The sequence below is a fragment of the Denticeps clupeoides genome, chromosome 8 (assembly GCF_900700375.1).
Source record: "Denticeps clupeoides chromosome 8, fDenClu1.1, whole genome shotgun sequence".
NCBI classification, from domain to species: domain Eukaryota; kingdom Metazoa; phylum Chordata; class Actinopteri; order Clupeiformes; family Denticipitidae; genus Denticeps; species Denticeps clupeoides.
Window position 1 is genome coordinate 3,344,862 of NC_041714.1, and position 24,514 is coordinate 3,369,375.

At 40.5% G+C, this 24,514-nt stretch overlaps 2 protein-coding genes across 7 annotated transcripts in view; one reads left to right on the forward strand and one right to left on the reverse strand.

The window, feature by feature from the left end:
• The window catches only part of LOC114795692 (collagen alpha-1(XIX) chain), a 118,987-nt gene extending 115,285 nt beyond the window's left edge, over positions 1-3,702 (forward strand). For all 5 annotated transcript variants that reach the window (XM_028989256.1, XM_028989260.1, XM_028989257.1 and 2 more), the window contains one exon: positions 1-3,702. In XM_028989256.1, coding sequence (XP_028845089.1) covers positions 1-119 — 119 coding nt within the window. In that variant the 3' untranslated portion in view covers positions 120-3,702.
• Positions 3,187-24,165, reverse strand: col9a1b (collagen, type IX, alpha 1b). Of its 2 annotated transcripts, XM_028989268.1 has the most exons (36): positions 24,001-24,165; positions 23,482-23,562; positions 23,066-23,198; positions 19,207-19,603; positions 18,588-18,688; positions 17,224-17,284; positions 17,092-17,127; positions 16,938-17,000; positions 15,642-15,695; positions 15,010-15,045; positions 14,902-14,925; positions 14,754-14,807; positions 14,228-14,281; positions 14,113-14,148; positions 13,363-13,419; positions 13,178-13,231; positions 12,682-12,735; positions 12,523-12,576; positions 12,374-12,427; positions 12,176-12,229; positions 12,021-12,074; positions 11,838-11,891; positions 11,702-11,755; positions 11,330-11,374; positions 11,154-11,207; positions 11,001-11,054; positions 9,933-9,986; positions 8,970-9,041; positions 8,546-8,581; positions 8,415-8,459; positions 8,273-8,305; positions 7,982-8,128; positions 6,776-6,830; positions 5,844-6,032; positions 5,363-5,440; positions 3,187-4,835 (listed from the first exon to the last, which is right to left on the reverse strand). In XM_028989268.1, exons 1-36 carry the CDS (start codon positions 24,083-24,085, stop codon positions 4,639-4,641), a joined length of 2,763 nt encoding a protein of 920 aa, XP_028845101.1. In that variant the 5' UTR covers positions 24,086-24,165; the 3' UTR covers positions 3,187-4,638. The 2 variants fall into 2 exon arrangements, with proteins under 2 accessions (XP_028845101.1, XP_028845100.1); XM_028989267.1 differs by lacking the exons at positions 18,588-18,688; positions 19,207-19,603; positions 23,066-23,198; positions 23,482-23,562; positions 24,001-24,165 and adding an exon at positions 17,799-17,955 and having other exon boundaries at positions 17,224-17,286.
• Positions 24,166-24,514: the final 349 nt, after the last annotated feature.

Here is a 24,514-nt window from a genome sequence, read left to right on the forward strand (position 1 = left end):
GTCTGCCTGGTGTGGGAACCCACGGTCCCCCCGGACCTCAGGGACCCACAGGGCCACGTGGAACATGTGACCCCAGTGACTGCCAACCTCATCTCCCCCACCCACGGCGGAGCGGCTAGGGTGCACAGCTTCACTGTTTGCACTATTTATTTCAGAAGGACTACACAGCCCATCTTGCAAAGCCTTCAACATAATATGCATTTACATGGGTGAAAGTTACCGTATCTTTACCATGTAACAATGGTTGGGTGTTTATTGTGTTAAGGACTTGGGATTGATTATTTAACGTTTATTTATGATATTCTAACTTATTTGCCATTGCTGTCTTACATTGACGATCCAGTGCATTCCAGACAAATTCATCAAGACCATAAGTGCAAAAACTAACAGCTTTATTTTCATCAGGATAAACTTTTTTCTGTTTCAACAAAGACGTAATGTAAGCTACTTTGAAAATGTAATTTATAAATGTTTTTTTTTTTTTAGTAATTTCAGCTATACAAAGATGGAGCTATGCAATCATACAATGTAGCATGGATCTGTATTTGAAAATGTACATATTTTAGAAGTCCTGTTGCTTGTAGGATATATGGTTGAATGTGAAATGTTGTCTGTCATAAGAAAACTTTTTTTTTATTGGCTTTGAAATGATTGTGACCCGTCTGTTGATGTATTATCATTTCCTGAATGTCTGTTTGTTAATGCAGGGCTGGGCAATATACCACTAAAATATAAATCGTTTTGAATGTTGTGAATATTGCCACAAATGTGAATTCCTAATTATACAAAACAAATTTACTTCAACTACGCTCATTTAAGGCACATTATGTAATGTGTGTGTTCTTGAGATAAATCTTTGCTCCATAATTATTAGGAATTGTATGGATTATTAGAAAAGGGAATAAAATATTGAAGTTTTCTAAATGTAAATCTTGAAAATATTCCAATGTGGTTTTTAGGGCGCCTAGCTCAGCCGTGTATTTCTGGTTTAATTTGATTTAACGTCAGCATGAGTTGTAGTCCAAGGCGACGATAGGATAGTTGTTTTGGATGACGGATGAGAACAATGACTTCTGCTTGTTTACCAGGAAGCTTGTCAGAAACTCTTCCCTGCAAACCGCTGGGTTGCCTGACTACACGGGTTTTGGGGATTTATGAGCTGTCATCCAAGGTACATTGTGCTTCATGATATTTATAAGGTTGCTTGTCCATTTGTTTCAACAAAACATACTTGAATAATTTCTTTGATTTCTTCTTTGTGTCATTATTTTTATTTTGTAAAGCATATGAACATGACATTCATATTCATTTTGCTCAAGCCGGTTTCACGTTTATTCAGTGACCACGTAGCTCCACATCACTGTACTGTACATCCCCTTTTATACTTGCATACGTTTGTCTTAAGACTGGATTTGATCTGCCGGACTCGCGATTAGACAGGGGGATTATTTTTATTTACAGTAGCTCATTATGGAGATTTGCATGTTCTTGCAGGCTCAATTTTTCTAATGAGATTTCTGTACGGAAGCCAGCCCGATGTAAACATAGAAGCTGTTAGTGCCTCGCTGCTTTTGCCTTCTTAACATCAAACGTAGGATGTTTAGAGACAAAATGCAAGTTGAAAGGGCTTTTAACGTCACATGTGGCTTTCCGGTGGCCCCCTGGCTCCTCTGTCATGGTTAAAGTTATGTGAGTTCACTGACATTGTGCAGCGTTGTCCAGGGTTCTCTGTTCATATCCTCTGTGCACTTTTTAACCAAAGAGACAGAAGAGCTTAGCTTGACAAGCTTTCAAACCTCCATACATGCAATGTTGAAAGGGTCATGCAGACTCAGGGTCATACAGGTGACGAGGAGGAGACCAGTTCTCTGGATGCTCTGATGACTGTATCTTCATATGTGGCTCAAGTGACATGTTAAGGGACTCTACTTCTAAAACCTGTGTGTGTGTGTGTGTGTGTGTGTGTGTGCTGATCATCAGACATGATGATGGTACCTCAAAGCTGCAACTCTTTAAGCTTTTTCATTTTTAAATTCTACCATGTACAATAAAATATCTGTCAACCATTTGTCCTGAATTACCGTGTTTTTGGCCTGATGCATTTTTTTTGTGTGTGTCTGTGTACGGCACCACTGCTGTTGTTAGGGTCCCCCTTGTGGCTGTAGGATATTTGTACTGAACACGTAGCCACCACACCACCAGACTGTCAGGGGTAGGGTTAACAGATCACTTCTACACTTCTAATTTTAAACAAAAATATATATTATGCATCTCATTATTTAAATACAAATATTATAGTCATGTACTCTAGCATGAACAATGCAGATAGGCTGCAGATTATCTGGTCTTAACTGTAAATCTAAATGTTTTTTCAGTCTTTTCAGTTTTTTTCACATATTCTTTTTTGGAATTGTGTTATGTTACACATGTTTTTTTTTTTGTTTTGTTTTTTTCAGTTTGTTTACCCTTTAATTGACTGCATAAGAAATTGCATACTTATCATAGAAAATATGGCTAATTGTTTTGCTTGTGTTTTTTAGCCCATCATCATAATAGAGTGATGGGGTATTGTTTAAAATAAACTTTTTCGGTTATATTTACGTGTTAATATTACAAATTAATAGTTATTTAAATCAGCAAAAACCAAAGGTTGTAGAATATACACATTCAGTTATAAGCATGATAAAAAATAAGGTTTTACTTTTTGTTTGTTATCCCAATATAGAGGGAATATCAAATGTTCTTCTGCTGTCTGAAATAGCGTTTCTGAAAATATTTCAGAATTTAATATGACATTGTATAAGATCCAAATGAATATATTACATGTGTTTATTTTAAATATATATATTGTGATTGCATGTATTGCAGATATGTTCATTGACCTCAACAACATGATCCATATTTTTAAATGTATAATATTTTCCATGCAAAAATGTATAGCCACTATTTGCCTTTTTAGACAGCCTGGTTTTTATTACAGTGATAAATTCCACACCCACAACACATTTATTACAATATATGTAGCTGACCTTTTTTTAAATCATTGCATTGCTCATATTACGTTCTAGAGCATCCTGTTATGTTTGACAATAACTCGGTGTCCCTAGCTACACGTTTAATTGGCAGCCTTTTTTATTTAATACCATTTATTTTAAGGCAATATTACAGTTGAACTGACTTGTTTGGACTTTGTAAGTGTGCAAATGTAGAACAAACTAGACATGAGAGGTTTACAAAGGGGAAAATTGCAATTTCATTGTATCATTATACCAAGTGCATTAACCATCATGAGCCTTATATTTCAATTAAAACAATGAAGAATATATTTGTTTACATTTTCTACCATAAAAGTAAAGGCATTTATGGTCCATTGTAGTTAATTGTGAATGAGATGAGAGTTTGTTTATCTGGATGTTTCATTCACATCACTTTTTTACTATGAAAATGGACATTTTACATTTTTATAGTTTCTGTAGTATGCTTCCTGTTCAGGGCTTAATTTATCTTCTAATTAATTTAATTGCAGCTAAAGTTTCCAGAAACATTTTGCAGTATGGCAACTTTATGATCGATGGATTGCTTGGCTTTTGTAATTTTATACATTTTGCTTGACATACTGTGGGCTACTTCTACAAACTGACCTACTACATGCTGATGTCTCACCCTGCTAATTGAACTTTAATAAACTGTTGTTGTGGTTTAGCTTAAGTTCTTTTCTTTATTGCTGGTTTGAAATAACATTTTCACAGAATTTAGATTCTTTAATGTGCAAACTGTATTAATAGTGACATCAGCAAATAACGTCACATAGAAGGGCTATGAAGTTCATGTCCCAGACTGCACAACAGAAAATATACGGAACATGTTTTTTATTATTTTCTGTAGTTTTTTCACATATTTCCTGCCAATATCTACATACAATGTTCCTTGACATTCTCACATAATAACCTAATATAATAAATAGACATACTGTGCACAACATATTGTCTTGCATGAATGCTTCAAATGGGACTCTTTCCAATAGACCGCTGTGAGAATAGCAACAACCCAAATCACAATTCACATTGAGCTAATCTGTATATTTTATAGCAAGACATGGCTTCCTTTAAAACTTTTGCTTTCCATAGTTCACAATACACACTCTCTTCATCGAACCATGTCCAAACTGCTAACACAGGAAGGTTCTCTGCAGTTGGTTGTATGAGTTACTTGATAGTAAACTGGTATACATATTAGACATCGAGAGGCATTTTGGCTAAAAAAAGGAAAAAATCTCCAGGATAATTTTTGAATGTTGACTTTAGTTTCAGCTTATGGTTATAAATGTCCTGGTTCAATCTTCTGTCAGGAATTGAAGAATACGTAAAAAAAAATCTTTGGAACAGTGGGATGAAAAATATATATTGCTCATATTCTAGAATGAAAAACATCATGTTTTTTTAAATCATATCACAAGTGTAGTCTCTGCATCTGAAGTGGAGCACTTCTACAGATCTTTATCAGTCTGCACTTTATGGATCATTCTCACAACATTGCAAGCTGACTGTAGCTGAATTGTGGAGAAGCTGTGAGAATGGCATGTACTCCAGGACTGTAAATGTCCATCAGTTCCTTCCTCTGTGTCTCAATCCACGGCCCTCAGTTTCCCCCAGGCCCCTTAATGCTGGTGTCCAGGTGAGCAGCGCCTGCCTGTAGATTACAGGCGGAAGGGTCACAGTAGCCGTTGGGGCCGGCTGGCCCTGGAGCTCCAGGAACACCAGGCTGGCCAGACTGTCCAGGTGGACCCCTCTCACCATCGCGTCCATCCCTGCCATACCCAGGCTTGCCGGGCTCACCTATCACATGATAAAGAGAGAGATCTGGTCACTATTTTAAATCAAATCTCACTGTCAAATTCTACTGTCTTTATTATTTAAGGATTAGAACTGCCACCTTGACCTCTAATACTTCCAGCCTCTCCAAAGCAAGTTACAGATTCCACTCCAATTTAGTTTTGTAGCCCAACTTCTGCTGAAAAATTCAACCCTATTGTGAACCACTAGATGGTGTCACAGGCAACCATGGACCCTTATATCAGGTGATGAGACTCTCATTCATAGCTGGGTCAGGGGTGAGACGCATCTATTCTGCAGGCTGCTCTCAGCTGGCCTTCACAGGACAGCAATTTCAGCAACATAAGGAGCCCGGTAAATATTTTATGATGCATTCCAGCCTGTGACCCTCCAGAGCTCCCTGTTCCTTTGTGCATCCTGCATTATTCTCAGCTGGCAAGGGACCTGTTTATACTAGTTAAGCATTAAACACATTCCCATTGCTGATGTATTTGCCATTACTATTAGGTTTTAATCAGATAAATGCATACCTGGAAGACCAGGAGGTCCTGGCATGCCTTTGGACCCTCGTGCTGTAGGTCCTCTGTCACCTCTGTCTCCCATTTCACCTGAAAAGAGTGTTGGGAAAGAAAATGACTGAAAACAGACACATTACCATAAATATATTCAGTTTCAGAACATATTCAGAATGTAAAATACATGTCTGAAATGCATGTGTAAAACCCAGTAACTATTGCAATATTACTGGGTGATTAATTTGTTGTTTCATATCTGCATCATGAATAAAATGTCAACATGAAAATTATTTATTGACGATGGTCAATATTAAGATGTCCTTATTAATCATGTAACTATTGTAAATACTTCCTTGCAAAATGTAACATACACTGAATAGAGATGCTAGACTATATATATAATATTTGTATTCTTAAGATATATCAGCATTAGTTACATGTATTCTGTTATGTCCCAACTCTATACTGCAGAGCACAGGCAGGTAAATGGACACACCTTTGGGTCCCTTGTATCCAACTTGTCCAGGAGGGCCTTTGAGACCTGGAAGTCCTCTGGCTCCAGCCTGTCCAGGAAAACCATTGTCGCCTGGTGGACCTGGAGGACCAGGTGGTCCAGGCCGACCCGGTAGACCAGCTGCACCAGACTCAGGTCGCCTCAGGCTGGCCGCCAGCTGGGCCAGTTGTTCTGAAATCCAAAATCGATTGATACATTCTTATGTACAATGTGTCTTAAATTTGAAAATGTTAATGCATGACAACAGCAACATTCACAACTGAGAAAGTTTCCTGACATTCTGTTTTGCAGTAAGTTTGACTTTGAAGAATCTTTCAGTGGATTCTGTTGTAGCTAATCGAAGCCAGAAGTCATTTTTACTTTCTTCCATTATTCAAATGCTGATAACATTTAGCTGTGGACCTTGGCCTTAACACTTCTCCAGTGATTTCAGACACTAGCAGCTACTAAACCACCCCCATCTATGTGGTGCGTACTTGGGTAAACTGTTTTGTAGACTTTTCAAGGGACAGATGCACAAAAAAGAAAGAAAAAAAGAAAGAAAGAAAGAAAAGTGCAACTCTGCTGTAGGCTAAATAAATGTTTCATCATGGGGGGTATTAAAAAGTCATGACTCTGAGCAGATGCCAGAATGGAAGATGGAGCCAGACGATGAGTGGAACAGACATTGTGAGTGTTTCTGAAGATCAGGACAGGAATCAAATGGAATCTTTCATCTAGCAAACAAACAAAAGCGGAGGAAAAGTTCACATCCCCACGCATTCGGTCCTTCACAGTAGCCTACTAAACATCTCCAAACCGCCTCCAGAGGTCTAATGATGTGGGTGTCAGTGTTCAAAAGCGTGGAGCAGAGGAACATCTAACGCCCTGAACAATATAGGGCGTTTTTTTTTTTTGCAATGTGACAACCTTACCCTGCATAACTCGCATACACACTTGTCTGATGTTTTGATCACTGGGTTCCTTGCCCTAGAAACACAACAAGCAATTAACACAGGCAACTTCTTCATGTGTCAGGTATAATGAAGCAGGGATGCTTTCTAGCCTTTTCTATAACTATTAGCAGTATTAACTTTCGATTAGTCCAAAGTGTGTGTGTGTGTGTGTGTGTGTATATATTATATTTACATATATGTGTGTGAGAGAGAGTGTGTGATTCTATGTATTTTTGTTACTATATGCTATTAAAAAGTGTGTTAAATGATTGAGTGGATCCTCAGTGTTCCACCAGCCAGGTCTGCATCAGAGCAGTTGCGGAAGTTGAAAACAGGCATTTTAGTGAATGAGGTTTTTTAAGATAGACTTTCTGACTGTCCTGGCCAGTCATGTACCACTTTATTCATGAACATTCACATGATGGACTGAGCCAGACAGAAAAGTTGTGCCAGCAAGATATATGTTAGACTCCATGGGAATTGGCGACTAAAAATTGTGAGTGGTGTGTGAGTGGCCTGTGGTGGGATGGTGCCCACTCTGGCTGAGGGCTCTGGCAGCTGTGACCCTATTAAGGAATAGGTGGTTACAGAAAGTGAGTGAGTGAGTGAGTGAGTGAGTACAACATGAGAATAATAATAAAGTAATAATAAATTACTTTATAAATTAAATTATTACAGCACACGGTGCACACAGTGAAATTTGTCCTCTGCATTTAACCCATCACCCTGAGTGAGCAGTGGGCAGCCATGACAGGCACCCGGGGAGCAGTGTGGGGGGACAGTGCTTTGCTCAGTGGCACCTCAGTGGCACCTTGGCGGATCGGGATTCGAACCGGCAACCTTCTGATTACGGGGCCGCTTCCTTAACCGCTATGCCACCACTGCCATAAGCGCATTAATTTTGTCACTGTGAAACATTCTCATTTGCAGAAAGTGATGTGATCCTGATGGATTCTCATGCTTTTTAGGGAAAATATTTAATATGAACCAGTCTGTAATGGATATTTAACATCAGCGGAAAAGGGAACTACTTTTTGTGGCGGTGGTGGCCTAGCGGTTAAGGAAGCGGCCCCGTAATCAGGAGGTGCACTCTGTGCACCATGTGCTGTGCTGCTGTGTATCACATGTGACAATCACTTCACTTTCTTTCATGACACCAGGACATATTTAATGGGTGACACGTACTGCTGGGCCCTGAGACCCGCGAGGTCCTGGAGAGCCCCGGTCTCCCTGCATGCCACGAGGTCCAGGACTGCCAGGTGGTCCCTCAATCCCAGGCTGCCCACGGGTGCCCTCTGGGCCTCTGTTGCCAGGCTCTCCAGGGTTCCCTGTCTGGAGTAACATAAAAAAGCACCATCAGAAATGAAGACACCTAGAGAAGCACAGTCAGGCAGAACTTCTCCTAATATGATATGGTTTTAGGTGTGCTGTTAGCTAACCGTACATACAATATTTTTAGAAAAATATAAATCTCACATCTCCTTTAGGACCTGGCTCTCCAGCTTCTCCCTGTCAGAAGAAACCATAGACAAAGTGATGATCAGGACCCACTAGAAAAAGTCTTTAAAAACTACTGTGAAATTAGTTCAGGCTTTTAAACAGTACAGACTGAACTCACAACATCGCCTTTATCTCCTGGATTCCCTTCTGCACCTGCACCTCCCTAAAACAAACCAAAAAAAAAAGACGTGTCAAAGGTTTTGCACTTTGCATATGTTGTTCTTGGATGTTCTTGATTGTGCTTCATACCTGTTCTCCCTTGGGCCCAGGTTCTCCAGATTCACCCTGTGAGATGATGAGAAAATAATATCTCTTGATATTTCCTAAATTATATACAAACTTAAAAAAGAACAACTCAAGAAGCCAGAAAATCTTCACAATTAATAAAATACTTAATTATTTTAACAATACTCTACTTTTGTATTTAGTGTTGTAGGTGTAAGATAAATAATCGATTGTCATTATTCTGTGCAGTGATATACTAATAAGCAAAATAATAATTTCATTAATTTAAATGATCATGTCAGAGGACAATAATATATATCCAATTTAGAGTGACAGGTGATTTACTCGTTTGTAAAGAAAAAAACATTTAATGAACAAGGATGATCTATTTTTCATTTTATGGCAACTTGACCCATTGTGAGATTAGTGAAGAAAGTTCTCGTCTCACCCTGTCACCCTTAATTCCAGGAAGGCCGGAGGGTCCAGGAAGTCCAGGCAGGCCGAGATCACCTTTAGGCCCCTGCAGGTGAAATGGATATCGGCATTTAGATACGATCAGAGACTTGTAATGTACTAAAAACAAAGCGCTGCTCTGCACCATGAACCTTCCATGAATATTCTAAGCACACAGGATGTGTGTGGAGACCTCTGGGGTTATTACAGTCCAAAAAAAGGACCTTTCTTTCATGAAGAGCTCATCTCTCTGCACCTGAGCCCTGATGACACCCAAGTTTTGCCTTATTACAAAAAGATCTCATTTTGCAAAGATGAAAATTTTAGGTGGGGTGGGGGTCTATGTGGTTAGGGATCCACCAATAATTCAATTAATAGAACCACTGTTTCAGAGAAAGAGGTTTGTGCCTTAGGAATTGATTGAGGGTGTGTGTGTGTGTGTGTGTGTGGTGTGGGCGAGCAGTGTGTGGGCATGGTTCTCGTCTCCCTTTGATCCAAGCCTCACTGTTGGAGGAATGCTGGAGAAACAGAGACCTCTTTCAATATGCTGCTTGTTGGGCAGCTCTCTCCTTACTGTGAAAATAGCCATTCAGGCCCGAGCTCTATGGAATTCCAGCATTCCCAGACTGTCCCCCCATCACAGTGGATCCTCCTCAAATTCTTCATCTTTCATTTCTTCTTCAGAACTTAACAATTTTATATTGCAATCTATTTTCCGGGCCTTGCTGTTGTTAAAATGATTTTTTTATTTGATTACCTTGCACCTTGTTATTGTGTCTGGTTGGGGACAATAACTGAAAGCAGTTAACTGCCTATCCTGACGTTCAGTTGTGAGAACACAATCAGGTCCAGGACAACACATACATTTTAGTATGATATACATTTTTTGGAAGCCCTATGTCCATATTCGTTCTACATTTTGAAAGAAATTATCACAGACACACACAAACACACTTACTCTAGCACCTGGTTTCCCAGCTGGTCCAGTGAGTCCCTGTCCTCCTCTGTCACCCTGAGGAACAAAAAGAAAAATTAATTAACATGGAGAGAAAAATATTAACTATTAAAAATGGATCATACTGCCAGTAGAAACGCCAATAGACATCATGTAGATGATGAACTTCTTCAGCGAAGCATCATTACCAGGCCAGACCTTGGCTGGATGGTATTGTGATGTTTTACACACCCGTAGTACTGTGCAAACATTTCAGGGACCAGTATAGACAAATTAATTAATTAATGAATAAATGAATACACTATTGTGATAATTACAGCATTTTTACAGCACTCACAAATATATAAAAAAACAGCATATTGTAACTGACATTATGCCAATGTTAAAATAAAAAAAAATGTTTAGTAACATTTTCCTTGTACTCCCTTCAAAAGCACTTGTCTCCATGTCTCAGTTTGTTCAAGCCTCAAAGCCTTAAACCTTAAACCTGCACAAAATAATATATATATAAAAAAAAAATTTCTTTGTCTAGCACTTAGGTGCAGTGGTGGCCTAGCGGTTAAGGAAGCAGCCCCGTAATCAGAAGGTTGCCGGTTCGAATCCCGATCCGCCAAGGTGCCACTGAGGTGCCACTGAGCACCGTCCCCACACACTGCTCCCCGGGCGCCTGTCGTGGCTGCCCACTGCTCACTCAGGGTGATGGGTTAAATGCAGAGGACAAATTGCACTGTGTGCACTGTGTGCTGTGCTGCTGTGTATCACATGTGACAATCAATTCACTTCACTTCACTTTAACAATCTCCGAGCATGCTCTTTGCTGACAAGTTAGGCCTTATCAGGGCTCTTAGTTTTTGTAAACTCAAAATCTATAGAAATCGAATGAGAATTGCTGGTGTTTTCCTCCTGTAAGTCGCTTTGGATAAAAGCGTCTGCAAAATAAAGTAAAGTAAATTAAACCTGTCTACCTATCACTATCATAAGTACTGAGGAGAATATATTGATTACGGATCACAAACTTCACCTAAAAGCACCTGAAAGGAAAGAGCAGACAAAGGAGTAAACAACACGTACTGGTTCTCCGATTGGTCCTAAAGGTCCTACTTCTCCTTGCTTCCCACGTTCTCCCTGAAAACCGACGTGAGAGTGAGGTACAAAGGGTCAAGCAAACATTAAATGCAAAGAACCATGTAATGTGAAAAAAAACACAGGTTCGCAGTAACTTACACTTTTACCCGCTGACCCCATTGTCCCAATGAGGCCGGGCTGTCCAGCACTACCCTAAAAAAATGTAAACAGAAGTTCATTTTTGAAGGCTTTCCTCTAATACATTGCAGAATTATTTCTCTAAGGTCTGTGTTTCTGGTGAGTGCAGAAAAGATTGTTTGAGCTTAAACACTCACTTTTTCTCCACCCGCACCCTTGGGCCCTGGAACTCCTGGCAGACCCTACAGAGAGACAGCAGTATTTTATTTGCATTCATTATCGTTAAATGGTTTTATGTTCTGTATAGAAACAAGCTCTGGTTTACAAGAAACCGTTTTCTGGTAAATTAAAGGTGGGGGGGCATTATTTTTGGGTCAAACTGCAATACTAATTGTAAAAATGTCCTATTTTTTACCCTAATCTGACAATGAAACAAACTAAGGCCTCTAGTGACTAAACACTTTATTGCTGAATAATTTATTTGAAGGTTTTTTAACTGAGTTCAGAAATTGGTGACTTTTCGATGTGAGCTCTGAACAGAGTGGGGTACTGTGGCATGTCATACTTACAGGAAGTCCTTGAAGTCCAACTTCTCCAGGAGCACCGGCCTTCCCTGCATTACCCTGCAATAAAGCATAATTCTCTAGAGGTCAGATGATGCCAGATCTCAACCCAACCTGTAGCCCAGGATGATCAGCAATCTACCTTAGCGCCTGGCATGCCAGGAATGCCCTCGCGGCCATCCACGCCTGGTAAACCCTGGAGACATCACATCAGACCACACATCAGAATATCAACAGAGACATTTTTTCTGCCATGCCAACAGATGCACCTCTGTGTACATGTTCAGTCCTTGCAGATTTGGGGTTCAGGGTTTTTTATACTCACGGCTTCACCCTTTGGACCGGGAAGGCCTGTGATTCCTCTTGGTCCTTGTAGACCCTGGAAAACAGAAATGAAAAATCAACCAGTGGAATAAGAACTCATCAATGTTCTCAATCAGACAGCAGTGCGTCTTGGCTTTGTAGGATTGCAGGTCTTACCGCTTCACCTTTGGGACCCCTCTCTCCCACTACCCCCCTTGGCCCTTGATCTCCCTGCAAAGAGAAAGCCAATAAGCCCACACATGGCAATCAAACACAGACCCTGTGCCTTTGTTTCTCATCGATTTCCATGGACCACAGTTCCCCATACACTCTGTAACAAACACACAGGGTAATAATTAGGTGTGCAGCACGTACCGTGGCCCCCTGGACACCCTGAGGTCCTGGCTCCCCGTCATTACCACGGAGACCCTGCGAGAAAACATCACGCAGTTCATAAACAGATGCCAATAAGTCAACAAGAGCCATGCATCCCATTAATCCATACTTATGAGATACTTTCGTACCGTTTCACCTTTGGCGCCCATCATTCCTGTAGCTCCACGAATCCCCTGCGGGCCCTGAGGACACATAAACATGGAAATTTATTCAAGATTTTACAGAATAAACGCTGCTATAGCAATTAAAATGATGTGAGGATAAAAGAGCATAAAGCAAGGTCTCACCGTGGGACCCTGGGCTCCAACCTCTCCAGACGCTCCCTGGTCTCCCTCTTCACCCTGAGAGAAGCAGTGACACACATGATGCATGCAACTCATAACACAGAATTTGATAAAGCTTCAGGCATATTTGTTAGGCTTTGTCTCAGCAGTCAAGCATAATGCATTCGATATACACAATCGCACAAACAAGGTAATGAACAGATACAAATGATGGGGAACACATAAATTACACAGCCCAGAAAATCTAGTTATAATGATTTAAAGATTGATCATTGTAAAATGTACTAACTGCTTCTGAATTAAAGAAAAAAATGATACACTCCTCTTTGATTTTTAAAGAGATCCCAGGAAAGTATATGAATTATTACATGCAGATACAATCTGCAATCTATGTGACTCCTACTTGTACAACTGCATTAAATGGCAAAATAATAACAGTTCATAAATGTATTATCCATAACATATCTATTCATTTTGCATACTGTTGTACTGCTCATACCTTGTGTCCTTGTTTTCCAGGCTCTCCAGCTTCTCCTTTGACTCCTTTGTGACCCTGTTGAAACAGCAAACAAATAATAGCTCATATTAAATGACCAAAAATAACAATTGACCTCTGCAATAACAAGACTAGTTTGCAAACTGATTACCTATCATTTATCGGCACAATATACATTCTCGACTCACCTTCATACCTGGGAGGCCAGGGTGTCCTGGCGGCCCAGCTGAGCAGGCATTGGGACACTAAGCAAAGAAAACACCTTGGTGTTAGAGATTTCAGTTCAAATCCCCAAATGGCAATGTATGTAAAGAAAAAATGCATATTCCATATGACTAAAGAATAAGTAACTGTGTAGAACATGCATAAACAGTCTACTATTCTGGTTTCAGCAATGTCTTTTAGTGTGCTATGTCATCTTTTAAATGTGCACTGCATAAAAAGCTAATTTAACCTGCTCTACAAAATATGATGTTTAACTAAATTCCCTTTCATTGCAATCCCCTTCAAAAAATATGCGCAAGATCACACAATTGCAAACATTAATAATAAAACATTATACTAGCATCATTAGCATCAGCATTGTTGTTGGCATTGCATTTCTCACTCAGCAGAACAAATGAATAAAAAATAAAAAATTCAGTATTGATTGCTAAAGAAAATAATTGCCTCATAATTGCCTGTGATTCCATTCCTTGCTTAGCAAAACTGGCCTAACCAAGTGTAGCTCTGTCAAACTAACTGTCAAATTCTACTTAGATTCCAAATGTAACTTCATCCATGCATTCAATCCGTCCCTTCTTTCTTTCTGTGTTCACTCATTCAAATACATGCACCTTCAACTCAAACAGCAGGATTAATTTGAACAACGAGCTATCCCACACAAACACAATCAAGACAGAGTAATAAAATACAATAAGATCAATAAATGTCCTTACCAGCTCCATTGTGCCCCCCTGCATGCCAGTAGCACCCTGCGAAGAAACCCCAAATCAACAATTTAACTGAGCCTAAAGCCTATGCTGAGTGGATATAAAATAAGCTGACACTCACTCTGGGCCCTTGGTGCCCACGGGGTCCTTGAGGTCCTCTCACACCCATAGCACCCTGTGTGATTAAATAAAAATGTCAAAGCTTTAAATGCTTTTTAAAAACATATATCTTCACATAAAACACATAAAAATATGTAAACATTTGAAATGTTCAATCCAGCACAACTCCTCTTAACCTAATTAACTTAATGTTAACCTAGTGTTGAAGAGGAATGAAACATAGTTCCCAGAGGGACATTCTGAAAGTGTAGAGAATAAAGACCCGGTATTAGGGTCTGGATCCCTGGGAAATGAAAAGGCAGCTGATTTCTTTCCCCTCCAGACTGTAGTGGGTGACTGGACATGGCACTACGCTGCCTTGTTTTGTTCCCACATTATGTGCTGAGGAGAGGCCTTCATTATACAAGCACCATGCTGAGCACCACAACAGCCTGTTTACCAGGGAAGCTGTCAGAAAAAAATTGAAAGTCATGTTCATTTACCAATGTGTGTGTGTGTGTGTGTGTGTGCGTGTAGAAGTGACTCACAGGGGGTCCAACTTTTCCCAGTTCCCCCGGAAGTCCTCCTGGCCCTGGTGGTCCCTGCTCATGTACACAGTGGGAGTGGTGTGGTGAGTTCTCACAGTAACCCTGCTTTTCCGCTTCTTAATTAGACAGTTTTAAACTGTATACTTACAGGGGGCCCATCTGGCCCAGCGCCCTGAGGATCAAAGGAATAAACGTTAATTATAACTAATGATAATTCATCATAATGTGACGTTACAGGGACAACATTTATACTCACTGCTGCTCCACGAGGACCATTTTTTCCTGGTTCTCCCTAAAGAAGAGTGGAAAGGATTAGCCCAAATCAGCAACGTTTACAGAATCTCAGCCTCTGGACTATTTAAGACATTAGCAGTGGAATGCTGACATGTGTCAAGGCATCAAAGATTTTTTTATGCTGCTGTGGCCCCAATATGAGGACTTTTCTCATAATAATCACGAAAAAATGACCCAGTGCCATTCAACATACACATTCTAACTTCCATTTTTTTGCAATGTCTGCCTCTGACACTCTCTGCCAAATAGTGGTGCTGAAAGTGCTGGCTGTTTAACTGAATAATAATAATGACCATATGCTTGTGTCATGGGTTTGCTGAGAGGGTTATTTTAGAACACATTCTGCTCATTAAGAGAACGGCAACATATTAATTAAGCCTGGAAACTATGGGCTGTATTGTTCAGGCCTGCACTCCAATAATATCTTAATACAAAGTCTAGGGGGCTACTCTCCCCTCCGAGATTACAGGGTGCGCAGTCAGGATTAAGGCTTATTGGTCACGAGAACTTGCTTTGCACATTCTGCACACTGGACAATGGGTTGGTCCCCCAGCCCTAAATACCAGACAAAAGTAAAACTCATTAGGCAGTCACCTTCTGTCCAGGGAGACCATCTGGGCCAGAATCCCCTACAGGGCCCATCAGTCCCTGTAAAAAAAGGAACTAATTAATCACAAGAAACAAGTCATCTAAGGTCAGGCAGGTTGTGGTGCTTTTTTCCCAGTGGACTGTTGCTGCAGAGGTCAAAATTTTTGTTTCCTTTCCCATATTGTGTTCTTGTACATAAAAAAAATTACTTGCACTTTGAGTTACATAATTGTATTGATGCTTGAGTGTAGTATGCAGCTACAATAAATGTTCTTGATTGATAATATAATGCAATCAGCAAATGTAAGATATTATGCATTAGCTTACTCCATTTAATCCCTAAAACATGAAATATTCCCAATATATAATTGAGAGGAGCTCTACAGTTTTCATTTGCCCCACCTTCAGCAAAAATCTGTACAAGCAAAAGAGGTGCATGTGAAATCTGAATATGTCATTTAAATACAAAAAAAGATTCTTATTTGCAAATAAGATTCAGCACATTTAAGAAAGTTAAAAGAATGTTTGTATTCTGCAGCAAGTAAAAAGTCACTTAGACATGGCTTTCAGACTTTGAAGCCACATTCCACAAGGGGCTCGCAAACAACAGCCCATTCACAGCCATCAGTCCGCATCCATCTGAGGATTCTCCAAGAGACGCCATCGGACAAAACAAATACTCCAACTGTCCAGATAAACCAGCAAGTTTCATCCATCCATCCGTCTGGCACAAATCTGCCATCACTGTTTCAAGACTGTTCATCTCATCAGATTATCACTTTCTTGAGCTAATGATATAAAAAAAATATTGTACAAAAACATGTTATTAATCAATGGGTTCCCATACCCCATCAACACCCTTTTTTATTTCCATTTTCACATTTGTGCTGATTTTATACCTCATTGACAAAAAAGGAAACCTAATATTTCTTCCCATAAAAGAGTTCTTCCTGCGCCGAGCTGGGCTGCTCTCTCCGGGCTCTTACTCTGAGGACGTACCTGTCAGAGCCTTTTGTAGATTTGTTTTCTTAACCCATGCTTCAATTTTGGCAGGCAACAGCAGTTAATTAAGTCCAGGCCCTGCTTCTCCCAACTCAAACAAAAGGCCTGTTGTCTCCTTCAGGAAGCTCCGCTCAGGTTGACCAGCTGGAAGAGTTCCCTGTGCATTTTACGCCTCTCTGGAACTTTAATTAGTCAGCGCGAATGCAAATGAGCAGGAGAACTGGCATCGCCAGTCATCGCAGATGACAGCACTGGAGAGAAATGTGGGTGGAAGACAGAGGAAGCGGTCGGAGGACTCACATCGGCTCCAGGCAGGCCAGGTAATCCAGCAGAACCGGGTTTGCCAGCGTCTCCATCAATACCCTAGGTGGACCGTTCAAAGCCACAAAGCAGATATTAACAATAGCACTTTACACACAGACACACATCATGAGAAATGAAGAATTGATTTTACAGAAGGGCCGTCTTCTCCATCATCGCCTCTCTCCCCCTGGAACATATGTATTTAAAGCAGATTATAACCGAGTTTTTTTAATGAAGTTCAACAATCATTTCTGTTTAGTATTTCTATGAACAATGAACTTACAGCAATGCCATCAATTCCAGGAACACCAGGAGGACCCGGTGGGCCGGCAGGACCCCCATTTCTCTATATAAAGAAAAAAAGAAATATGCATATTTATTCACCAAACTGACTGAAGCAAAGCACATTCATCATTCACATGCAGGTGCAGTTCAGGTGGGTCTTAATATAGGAGTAAAACGGAGGTAAGCAGTGGTACGTCAGACAGAGTAGGTATTTAGGGCATGTTTATACATATATGCATATATGTCTATGTATATTTCAGTAAATGCACATGAGGGAAATGGAGGCACCTGCTTTAGAAAAGGTGCAGGTGTGTTTATTTATGATTTATGCTGAAATTTGCCAACCAAACGGTGTGCACACAGTATGCATCCAACTTCAGGCATCTGACCAGTAGTTTGTCATCATGTGGTACTGTTCTGCATGCGTTATCTGCATGCACACTATATAAACCTCAGATAAATCATTAAAGAGCAGTCTTAATTTAACCCAGGGTGCGATTAGGATCTAGTGCTCACCTCAAAATCTGCATCAGTGATCTATAAGAAACAGGGAAACATGAGGAAAAAACTTACTTGAGCAGAAGAAATGAGAAATATCCCGAACAAAAGCACCCAGAGCGGGCAGCCACACACCCCGGCCCCAGCCATGGTCTCCCCTGCTGGATGGAACCCCCCCTCCCAAAATAAGTTTCCTTTTTCTGGGATTGTCTGGTGGATGGACCCCCCAGAACCAAACCACCGACTAAAACCACTTCCACAAAAGTGACCGGCGGCATAACTGTGACGGACTCGTGTTTATTCATGAGGATGGGTTCAGGAGGAGCCATTGGTGGACCAGAGGTGGAATTCAGGGGGTGGAACCCAGGACAGGTCACAGGACCGGGCAAATTTTCAGCGGGAATTTCTACAGACCTGAGGAATTTAGACGGTTTCTTTCAGCAGTAGAGACCTCTAACGTGTATTGATCAGTGCAGTGACAGAGATTATTGTTACAAGGTCAAAGGGCATATTTTAGGTTGTTATATATAATCTAACTATAACTCAGCCACTGCGGACGCATGTGCCGGAGCATTTCTTGGTACCGGTCCCAAGCCCGGTAAATGGGGAAACTGATCCAGCTCTACTCTGTGTTTCTGGTGTATATAAGGTCATAAAGTGGATCTGCTTTAGTATTAAAATGCAATGGTAACAAAGCAAGAAACACAAAATAATTGTATTCATGTGACTGATCTACATAACTAAATCCTGTGAACATTTGTGGAGTTTTGTGTTTTTATTTTACTTTTTTGAGATCCAATGGCTCTTTATTTGTGTTAAATTATGTACAACAGCGATAAAACAAGCAGGTAATGTTATATTTGCTTGACGTCACGTCTCACCTCTGTCTGTGCTGGAAGGTCATTGCAGGTCTCCCTCTGCGCCCATACAATGTCACAAAAGATCAGCATGGACTGAAGCTCGAACTGAGACCACAAAAAGCCCAGATGAAATCACTCTCCTGTCTACTGCAAAACTAATACAGGGACAAAATACTAATAAGGGACAAAAACATGGGAGATTTTTACCAAAAAACAATTAGGTGAGGAATGTATAAACTTTTAGGAGACCGTGTGCAGCCTTTAAGTCTGTAAGCCGTTATGAGAAAAATTGATTTGGATTTCAGTTATATTATTACATGTACTCTGTGATAGTAGAATACACACAAAGCCTCCTCTTTGATATATTAAGAAGAAACTTCATTTAAGTACCTTCACACTGAACTAGTTTCCTCTGAGGTCAGTCACTGGAGTAGAACCACCCTGTTATAGTTTACACATACCCGTCAAAATCTGGTCTGGCGTATCGGCATGCCATTTAAACAAAATTCTACACTGATATAAATGACTTCATATAATTTACACAGTTACCCGAATAAATAGATTTTTCCTTTTACTTGTTGGAAAATGTGACATGAGAAAAAAAGATGTATATGAGAACTCACAGGAACTGCACTTCCTGCTTTATCCTTTAACTTCCCAATATGGGTGAAACCGTCCAGGTTAACTCTGCTTCTGGGCTGCAGAATTCTGGAGCCAACATCCTTGCAGTCCACCGTCAAACTGGCTGATCCTTTCCTAATGACCAGCAAGATTTTGTGCCATTGTGAATTGAACAGGAATGGCAAGTAGGGGAATGTGGCTGTCCGTTTGCTGGAGTCGAGTGCTATATAGGCAAACTCCAGGGACAAGCTTTCCCCATTCAGCCTGACAGCGAGCTGCTGGTTCCCTTCCATATCCTGCATCTGCCACATATTCCAGGTCTTGTTTATGGTTGTCCCCTTCATACGAAAAATGGACATGAATGCAAACTCCTCAGGGAGCCCAAGAGGATAGGCTGACCTGAAATGTAATCAAATTTAGATATGCTTTATATATTATTCACTACATTGCAGCTTTAAAAATGTTAGCTGTCCTCAAACTTGACAGAGTTTCATGTCAAAAGAAATTAATTTAAAGCATTAACATATTTCGAAAAAGATGGTCCAGTCTTTTCTGTCTGTCTGTCTGTCTTTAATGCCCTCTAAATCAGAACCATGGACAGAGAAAGTACCAAAACACAGCAAAGGGTTTGTGTGGATTAATTTCATTATTTGTTTTTTATATATAGAAATCTTTTTAAGAAATCTTTAGAAATCTTATATTTACAGTATTTTTTTTCTATCTAGCGACCATTACATTGTAAAATTAATTTGTTTCTTTTTTTTGTTTCTAGTTATTTGTTTCTCTGAGTTAGATCAAATTTACTTTCTCAGAACTGCCTGTTCAAACTGTGCACATTGTAACGGGAATGTTAAATAAACACCAAATGCTTTACTACTTCAAGCAAGCGATTACGTATAATGATCTACAGTTTTGTACATTATCAATGGGTAATGCCATGCCGGTCAAAACATTTTAGATTGGTTCCTTGCTGGGTGTTCTTCTCCTCTGCTTTCCCCCTGCTTATCTGGAGTTTACGTTTTGCTCTTTCTCTCTCTTTCCCACTCTTATTCTTTCCCTGTTTCTCTAATTTGGGTAAAATAGGTGCCATTTTACATAGAATATTTCCATGCAATTGCAATAGTAATCTACCTGAGAAGATGAGATGTACCAGCAAACAAATGGCCATCAACCTGCCCATACATATACACAAACATTACATATGGGGGTACACAGGTCAGGATGATAGGGGATTTGGAAAAACAGAGAAAACAGAATCACATGAGGAGAGAGGAGGAGAGTAAGGAGAGAAGTGTGTGCGTGTGTGTGTGTGTGGGGGGGTGTATTCCCCCATAAACAAACAGCGATGGACTAATAATAACTGTTCATCCCTGTAACCTCTACCCTGCCATATTTGTAACAGACTTGTAACAGATATTGGAGAGGATGATTATAGCAGTGATTATAAGTTGATTATAGTGATTTAATTCAACCATAACTTACTGGGGTGGTAGTAGCCTAGATGGGCAGCACATTTGAAATATGAGATATGATTAGAAAATGCATTAAAATTAGGGCTGGGCAAAATGATTATTTCTTTTTTCTATTAATCAAACAATTATTTTTATGAGGCACTGATTAATCCAAAAATATTTTCTTCATAATCAGTTTAAATCAATTCAATCCAATTATCAATCATTTCCACGTTAATTGACTAATGTAGCCATTTCTGCTATCTAATTTACATATCTCAATGAAAAAAAATTGCAATTTCTTAAAATTCCAATACATGTTTATTGCACTTAAACTGCTAATTACAAAACAAAATCCAAGAATAAAATAAGTGCAAATTAATGTCATAGAGACGTATTTAATAAAAAATCAGACCAATTAACAATGTAAACTTAGGGGCTTTCTTGGTTTATTGCTTATATAAAAATTCATAAAAAGAACCAGCAGCCCACCATGGTGTCCTTCCTCATCTAACAGAATTTAACAATTATGTTAACAACATACATTTTTCAGGAAACACAAAAAAGTTTTACCATGCATTGCTTAAGTCACAGAGTCATGTGATTTCATTTAACAGTTGATCTGATCAACTGAGGGTGCAGGGGATTTTATCACAGGCCAGCACCATGAAAAGCAAATCCACTTTTCATTGCCCATATCCTGATTTCATGTGTATTAGACAGAGAACCAAGAGTAGCCTGAGACATTGGCCAGGTTTTTACAGTTTTTACATTGGGCATCATACACACCCACTTGCGATACGGAAATACTGCTCTACCCCCCAGTAGATTTCCTCTTATAGCATTCTCCAGCATCGAGTATAAGTTACAAATTACAGAATAACATAACTTTGATGAAGGATCGCAATTCTTGCACTGTTGAAATTTATTCTCGTTGCTGCTGCTTGCCAGTGTGTTTTGGGTCCAGCGTGTATACGTGCATATTTTGCGTCAACATATTTGTTTGCGTCGATGCAATTGATGATGTGGACATGTTGTCCCAGCCTAATTACAATATTGTGACAATACCGGTATAATGAAACCACTCCAAAAACCCAACATCTGCTCACGTTTTGGACATCCTATGTATCATCCCTGAGAACTAAGGGGTCTGCTTAGAAATGCTCTGTACAACCTGATGGCCAGCCCCAGACGTGCTTATTGCCCTGGATTCAGCATGCAATGACAACACAGCACGAGTCCTGCAGAGGGCAGATTTACTATTCAAGGAGGTAAATCCAAGAAGAACAAAGTCACTCTGGATAAGGGCATATGATAAATGCCATAATTGTAAATGTATTTTTTTTTTTTTTTTTTTGAAGTGATTGTCACATGTGATACACAGCAGCACAGCACACAGTGCACACAGTGAAATTTGTCCTCTGCATTTAACCCATCACCCTGAGTGAGCAGTGGGCAGCCATGACAGGCGCCCGGGGAGCAGTGTGTGGGGACGGTGCTTTGCTCAGTGGCACCTCAGTGGCACCTTGGCAGATCGGGATTCGAACAAGCAACCTTCTGATTAGGGGGCCGCTTCCTTAACCGCTAGGCCAACACTGCCCCGCTATGTATGTCCCATGTTGCATTGCAAGGGAGAACATTTATTGCTTATGAGCTGCTGCAGGCTACTGCTGATGTCATTAGTCTTTTTCGCAGCCGAATGGGTTCATAATCAGATGGTTGCCAGTTCAAATCCCGAGCCGCCAAGGTGCCACTGAGCAAAGAACCGTCCCCGCACACTGCTCCCCAGGCGCCTGTCATGGCTGCCTACTGCTCACCAAGGGTGATGCTTAAAAGCAGAGGACACATTTCATTGTATGTGGCCTAACAGAAACGTCCCAGGGCCTTCACAGGGCCAAATAAGAAAGACCTGTACATGTACAGTACAGCAGTAAATTAATAAAAAAAACGGGGTCTGCTTTGAAATCAATGTCCTAGCAATTAAGGAAGCGGAATTATAACCAAAGAGTTCTGGGTTCAAATCCTGAGCTGCCACTGAAGTCCCCTAGATCATGGTAGCGTCTCCACATGCCACTTTCACTTACATGTCCTGTCTCTTGCAATGAATGACTCTCACAAAATAATGTGTAACTTAAAGGATTTGAACATTTTCAGACTAAAATAGACTAAAATCTCGTGACTGACAACATGAAAATGTCATGTGACTGCCTTGACAATGTCATAATGACTTGACATTCTGGTCATATTAAACTAAGCATTTTGTCACTATATAACCACTTTATTTGAACTGACTGTGTTTCTGTTCAGTAACTTTTTGTCGCTTGTTAGTTTAGTTTTTATAGTGAAAGTATAATGTCTTGTAATCTACAATGAATGTAATGAAGGTGCCGGCAGGCGAAATGAAACCCACCTTGTATTTACCCTGAAGTTGAAATCCAACCCCAATTTAAATGCCTCCTGAAAAGGCGTCGTCCCGACCACCCTTCTCACGATCCCCCTTCTGGCCAACTCAGCGATGTGGAATTGAGACATGATGTAAAATCCTATTGAAAAAAACAGAAACGTGTCTCTTGCGCTTAACACGAGTTTGTTATAATTCTTATAAAATATACATATACAGTACAGGCCAAACGTTTGGACACACCTTCTCATTTAATGTGTCCTTTTTTATTTTCATGACCATTTACATAACTCAAGTACATAACTCCACATGCGTTCATTCATAGTTTTTATGCCTTCAGTGAGAATCTACCAAAGTAAATGGTCATGAAAATAAAGAAGGTGTGGCCAAACTTTTGGCCTGTACTGTTTTCTATTTTTTTCTACCTGGAAATTGTTCCCCTTCTACCACAGACTGGGGACACTTGCTGTGGTCGGTTTGAATAGTTGGAGCTGAAAAAGTCACCCCTGCATGAAAAAACAGGCGGTTTAGTATATTTGTGTATGTGTGTGTTTTTGTGAGTGTGTGTGCATCTGTGTGTGTCTGCATGTGTATGTGTGACTGTGTGTGTTGGTGTGTGTGTTGTCAGTGTACCATCTGTCAACCCCGTTGCTGTGGGACCTGGATGGTCTTGGTGTTTACAGTGACTGTAAAAGTGTGTTTGTAAAGCCTTGAGCCTACAGCGGCACCCGGGACCACTCAGCTGCCGCCTCACATTTTCTGCATTTTTATGTGTCACATACAACAATAAATTATTCCATCACAAGCCATTATTTATGCAATAATACTGGAATGTGTTTTATCCACAGGGACCTTTCAACATAATGAAGGACATCTTGCAGATAAACCAACAACGCTTTAGGAATATACCCTTTTTCATATTTTCAGAACGCTCGTGTACTTACGCTGGGCGTGCATCCCTGTGCCCTGCACCTGCTGAGGATCCACGCAGAGGAGGAAGAGGAGGAAACAGCACACTTGCCCGGCCATCTGGCCAAGTGGACAGAACAGAAACCGAACCGAACGTGATACCTCGTTCTTTCCCACTGCACGAAATCCTCGTCCACCGGGACTTCCGCGGGTCCCCGCGGGTGGGCGTGGAACTCGGACCCACGTCACTCGTCGCCTCGGTTCCCCTGAGGATGCGACCCCGCGGGTGGGCGTGGAACTCGGACCCACGTCACTCGTCGCGTCGGGTCCCCTGAGGATGCGACCCCGCGGGTGGACGTGGAACTCGGACCCACGTCACTCGTCGTGTCGTGCTGCTATTTCAATATTAGAAGAAAGTAGACCAAGTACCTGTCGAAGTTCAGCTGCATGTGTAATGCACACACTGTAAGTGTAGCTTAATACATTTTTGGTCCAAACCTCCAGAGTGATGGCATCCTTTTCCAGCAATTTTTGGACATAACTGGTCCC